The sequence below is a fragment of the Gopherus flavomarginatus genome, chromosome 12 (assembly GCF_025201925.1).
Source record: "Gopherus flavomarginatus isolate rGopFla2 chromosome 12, rGopFla2.mat.asm, whole genome shotgun sequence".
NCBI classification, from domain to species: Eukaryota; Metazoa; Chordata; order Testudines; family Testudinidae; genus Gopherus; species Gopherus flavomarginatus.
This window is the reverse complement of record NC_066628.1, coordinates 25779755-25785754: the sequence shown is the minus strand read 5'-3', so window position 1 is coordinate 25785754 and position 6000 is coordinate 25779755. Positions and strand designations below refer to the sequence as shown.

At 41.0% G+C, this 6000-nt stretch overlaps 1 protein-coding gene across 1 annotated transcript in view; it reads right to left on the bottom strand.

Annotated features, from left to right (window-relative positions):
• Window positions 1-1299: 1299 nt before the first annotated feature.
• Window positions 1300-6000, bottom strand: part of DHRS7C (dehydrogenase/reductase 7C) — a 56153-nt gene continuing 51452 nt past the window's right edge. The window contains exon 7 of the mRNA XM_050919839.1: window positions 1300-1563. Coding sequence (XP_050775796.1) covers window positions 1358-1563 — 206 coding nt within the window. The 3' untranslated portion in view covers window positions 1300-1357. The remainder of the gene's footprint in view (window positions 1564-6000) is intronic.

Genomic DNA, 6000 nt, shown 5'->3' with positions numbered 1-6000 from the left:
TGCAGGGATGGAACTCCCAAAGTAGCAGGACACATATGTTGATTACTCTGACACTAGAAGAGGTAGTGAAACAACTACAGAATCATAGAAGATTAGGGTTAGAAGGTCATCTGGTCCAACCCCCTGCTCAAAGCAGAACCAATCCTCAGACAGATTTTGCCCCAGATCCCTAAATGGCCTCCTCAAGGATTGAACTCACAACTCTGGGTTTAGCAGGCCAATGCTCAAACCACTGAGCTATCCCTTACCCCCCACCCCCCCGCACTAATAGATGTAGAATTTCTATTTGCTTCTCATTCCCCTGTTGAGTTAGAAAGAGGGGGCCATACAGAACAGTTTGTTCATATACTTCAGGATGTCCCATGAATAGTCCATTATGATCTCAATGAAACTTTCCTGGAGGAGTCTGAAATCCTTTACCAAATGTTTCTGGGGAGGGATGCTTTATTTCTTCCACCATGGTAGGACACTTTCCCCCATCACTCAGTGATTACTTCAGCATTGCAGCAGACCGGCTAGCAGCATACAGCCCTGGTCTGCAGCTGGACACCTGCAGGAGCTGTTCCGTTTCAGTTTCTGTTATCCTCAGGAGTGCGATATTAACTAAAATCACCACTGTCTCTGGAAAATGGTGCCAGTATTCAGTTCAGTTGCCCTATACACATATAGTCATGCCCATGAGTTATCCCCTAACTCACCCCCTGGCTCTCAGGCTGTACTCACCGTGGCTGGGAACAGAACATGCTGCACAGGGATTGGTTCCTGCAAAGTAACCAAGCCAATCCAAAAACATGTCATGCAATGTATAGTAAATGCAATGAGATGTATAATGAATATAAAGTGAAAGGGTTTCTGTGTAACTTTGGAACTGTGATATACCCTGCATCCATCCCTCTGGGTCTGAGTCTGATCAACTCAGCCTAGCATGCTGGATGCCAAATAAAAATACCTGAGTGACAATGCCTGGAGTTGAACTGAGTACTTGGGGAAATGATTGGAAGAGGTCTCGGGGAGCCCCAGCAGGGGTTAGCACTCTTCCCTCCACCCTGTCTGTCTTGTCCAGTTATAGACTGTCCACTCTCTGGAGCAGGGCCTGTCTCTCACTTTGGGTCCATGCATATCCCAGCATAGTGGGGCCTTAGGTGCTACTTTAATATAAATAACAGAACACTTTATCTTAGCCATGGGCTCTGAGAGAGGTGCAATCTTTAAAGGCATTTGTGCTATTCCTTGCTGTAGTCTGGCAGCAACCTGGCTTTACTGGCAGCTTTACTGTTCACTGAAAGGGAAGTTAAATGCTCACTCTTGAAACATGGGCTTTATTCAGGTCACAAACAGAAAAAAGAGCTGAACAAAATCATTTCTCTTCTACCTTCTGCTTTTCCTTAACACCAGACGCAATGATGGCAAAAAACAATTCCGGAAAGAAAGTACGAATGTAAAGAGCTGCCTTGGGGATGGCGTTGGCCATAAACACCTCCTGTTTCTTTCTGCTCACTGTCTGCAGAACTTCCTCAGCAACCTCCACTGGATGCACCCCATATGCCAGCTTTCTGAAAAAGACTGTAAATCAGACCAGAGAGGAGTGAGCAGCAGCCAGATGGTGTGGAGTAGAACAGAAGTGTAGCCACGCTGAAGCAGACGTAGGGAGCGATGGAGCAACAGACAGACCAGCTGTGAATTAGTGCTAAGAAGACCCCAACCTGCTTCCTGAATCCTTAGTTCCTCCCACTCCTACCGTCCATCTGCCCCATCCCCTCCTCTCTCCCTCCATCCCCAGCTCATTTAATCGTTTTACAGCTTTCCTCTAAAAATCTCCTTCTGTTCCCTCTTTCTCCTGGCTTCCTTTTCCCCATACACACAATCCTTGTGTGAGTTGGAAAGTCTACAGGCCTTTCCGACATTGAGCCCATCTTTAATGTTTTTAAAACTGTGAAGAAATTTCCAGACAAGAAGCTTTGTTTAAGAAGAAGGTTAAAAGCATATTTCAATGGAGATCAGGTAGCATTACCAGTTGCCACGACCAGCACCACCACCTAAAAATATTACACTTACAGCTACAGAATTTCTGTAAATTAAGGAAAAACCCCTTAGAAACTGTTAGAAAGTCTGGAAATGCAATTAAGGTATCCAGGTAACTCCTCACTGCCATATAATAATCACTGAGCATTCACTCGCATCTCAGGAGACACGCACACCCTACACAACCCTACACGTTTGTTTTCATTTTTTTGTTAGGAATAAAAGGCTGGTTCTGAATGTCCTTGCACCTTTTGTACAGAGCTCTGTGATGTCAATGGAATTACTTCTGATTCCAAGAGAGAGTGATCAGAATCGGGCCTTTGGTGTTTTATGCATAGTTCTGAATATACATTTTATGTGATATATTGTCAATATCAAAAGAAGCCGGCAATTGGGGGATATTATTGTGGAGGGATACTTGTGGGAGGAGAATATGTTTATGAATTAGGGATGTTAAATGATTTAAAAAAAATCACAGTTAATTGAGAGATTAAAAAAATAATCACAATTAATTGCAGTTTTTATCGCACTGTTAATAATAGAATATCATTTATTTAAATATTTTGGATGTTTTCTACATGTTCAAATATATTGATTTCAATTATAACACAGAATACAAAATATGCAGTGCTTACTTTGTATTATTTTATTACAAAAATTTGCACTGTAAAAAAGATAAACAAAAGAAAAAGTATTTTACAATTCACCTTATCCAAGCACTGTAGTGCAATCTCGTTATCGTAAAAGTGTAACGTACAAATGTTGAATTATTTTTTTTTACATAACTGCATTCAAAAATAAAACAATGTAAAATTTTAGAGCCTACAAGTTCACTCAGTTCTACTTCTTGTTCACCCAGTCACTCAGACAAAAACATTTATTTACATTTATGGGAGATAATGCTGCCGGCTTCTTATTTACAATGTCACTGGAAAATGAGAACAAGTGTTTGCATGGCACTGTTGTAGCTAGCGTTGCAAGGTATTTATGTGTCAGATATGATAAACATTTGTATGCTCATTCATGCTTTGACCACCATTCCAGAGGACATGCTTCCATGCTGAGGGGCGGTGTTCTGCTAAAAAATGATCCAAAGCAGTGCAGACCAATACGCATTCATTTTCATCATCTGAGTCAGATGCCACCAACAGAAGGCTGATTTTCCTTTTTGGTGGTTTGGGTTCTGTAGTTTCTGCATCAAAATGTTGCTCTTTTAAGACTTCTGACGGCATGTTCCACAGATTTTTTGAAGGCACTTCAGATTCAAAAACCTTGGGTTGAGTGCTGTAGCTATCTTTAGAGGGTAAAACACAGAGCAGGAGGCATACATTTCTCCCCCAAGGAGTTCAGTCACAAATGTAATTAACACTTTTTTGTTTTAATGAGCATCATCAGCATGGAAGCATGCCCTCCGGAATGGGAGGCATATGGATGTTTAGCATATGAATGTTTGTCTTGAAGGGCATTTGAATGTTTAGCATATCTGGCACATAAATACCTTGCAATGCTGGCTACAAACTTTATCTCCTGTAAATGTGAACAAACGTGTTTGTCTTAGCGACTGGGTAAACAGTAAGTAGGACTGAGTGGACTTGTAGGTGCTAAAGTTTTCCATTGTTTTGTTTTGGGTTGCAGTTATGTAAAAAAAAAACAGTAATTCAACATTTATAAGTTGCACTTTCATGACAGAGATTGCACTACAGTACTTATATGAGGTGAATTGAAAAATACTATTTATTTTATTTATCTTTTTTACAGTGCAAATATTTGTAATAAAACAATATAAAGTGAGCACTGTACACTTTGTATGGTGTTGTAATGGAAATCAATATCTTTGAACATGTAGAAAAACATCCAAAAATATTTATAATACATTTCATTTGGTACTCTATTATTGTTTAACAGTGGAATTAAAACAGTGATTACCTTTTTAAATCAAGTTAATTTGTTTTCATTATTTGCTTGAGTTAACTGGGATTAATTGACAGCTCTAGTATGCATTGAAATAGAATAACTCCTATGGGCTAGATTCTCACAGGGGATGATCAGACATGCAGGAGCATAAGGTGGAGTACAATCACCTCACCCTACATATATCCGAATCTCCTTGCAGGCACCCTGATATTGATCTGAGCTGTGCAAGCAGGTGCAGTGAGTTCACTGCTTACATCTCTACTCTGGAGTGGGTAGGTGAAGAGTGGGGAGAGCCTTGCACTGTCCAGCTTAGTTAAACTGGTGTGTGTGTGTGTGGGGGGGTTCCTGATTCAATAGGTGTAGGGCAACAGAAATTATTACACCCCTGGGAACAATGGGGAAGCAGGAAAGGAATTGTTCTCTTTGGAGGCAGAACTCCTCTCCTGCACTGCTCCTGCTGCAGCACAGATACCAGCCAGCCCATGCACAGGGCTTGTGGCAAAACCACCATTCAATTCTTTTATTTTTCTGTTTTAGATTAATAGATTTAAGGCCAGAAGGGGGTATTCTGATCATGCTACAGAACACAGGGCAGAGAACCTCACCCAGAGATTCTTGCATCAAGCCTATAACGTCGAGTTGAGCTAGAGCGGATCTCTTACAACAAGATATCCATTCTCAGTTTAAAGACCTTCAGGTGACGAAGAACATGCCACATTCCCAGGCAAGTTATTCCAGTGGTTACATATCCTCATTGTTACATAAATTTGACACACATTTTCAGTCTGAATTTGTTTGGCTGCGGCTTACACACTTGCTTCTTGTTCAGCCTTTGATTGCTAAATTAAGGAGTCCTGTACTATCAGAAATTTCTACCTCTGTAGGTACTTACAGACTGTAACCGTCTCTTGGATAAACTAAATTGACCGTGCTTCCTAAGTCTTTCACTGTAAGTCAGCTTTTCCAAACCTCGACTCACTCTTGTAGCTCCTTTCTGAACTCTTTCCCATTTTTAAACATTTTTTTCAGTGTTGCCCACAGAACTGAACCGAGTATCCAGTAATGATCTCACCAATGTCATATACAGCAGTAATGCCACCTCCCTACTCCTACTAGATATCTCACTGGTTATACATCCAAGGATCACATTAGTGGTCTTAGTCACAGCATGGCCTGGGGAGCTCAGGTTCAGTTGGTTTCTACAACTCTTAAGTCCTTTTCAGTGTAATTGCTTTCCAGGATGCAGTACCACATTCCGTAAGTGTGACTTGCATTCTTGGTTCCTAGTTCCTTATGTTTGCCTGTATCAATGTGTATGCGCATATGTGTGTTATCAACGTATTTCTAACTAGATAATGGCAAGGGCCCCTAAACCATTGCCCTGAGAAACCTGGTCAAAGGGAAAACACAAACACAAAAATTGCTGGGGGAAAGGTGTCTTTTTTTTTTTCTATTCTCTCTCAAATGTGGTTGAACCATTTTTTCTCAAACGTTCAACCAGAAATTATGGGCTGGATGCAAGAACCACTTGGTGGAATTCCCTGGCCTGTGCTAGGCAGGAGGTCAGACTAAATTATCAGAATGGTTCCTTCTGGCTTTGATCTAGTGGTGGTTTAGAAGCCAGCCACAGAAGCAGTGTGTCTGTAACTAGACTTTACATGATGTGTATATTTAGTACATCCGGGTTCCACTGTCCCCATGTGATTTCTTCTACTGTTATTGTGTAAAGGGCAAAAGACACAGCACCACAGAGGAGGGCCTAATACAAGAAATAGCATGTTTAATTTGGAGCTAGCAACAGAGCCCAAGCTCTGCTCTGTCCTATCTTTTGAATGACCATTTGAAACAAAGCTATTGGGGAGGTGCCTGTCTCAAGCAGCAACAAATGGATTTTGTGAATTTTAGATCATGAATTATCTACAGCCAGAGATCACCTTTTATGAATTTCTTTGCTATTAGTAAACTGTTCAATGCATTTTCTGCATGACCAAATTCAAATTCATTGCACATGAACTCCACCCTATACTTGTTCATTTGGGTATTCACCATCTGAGCTGTGACTGG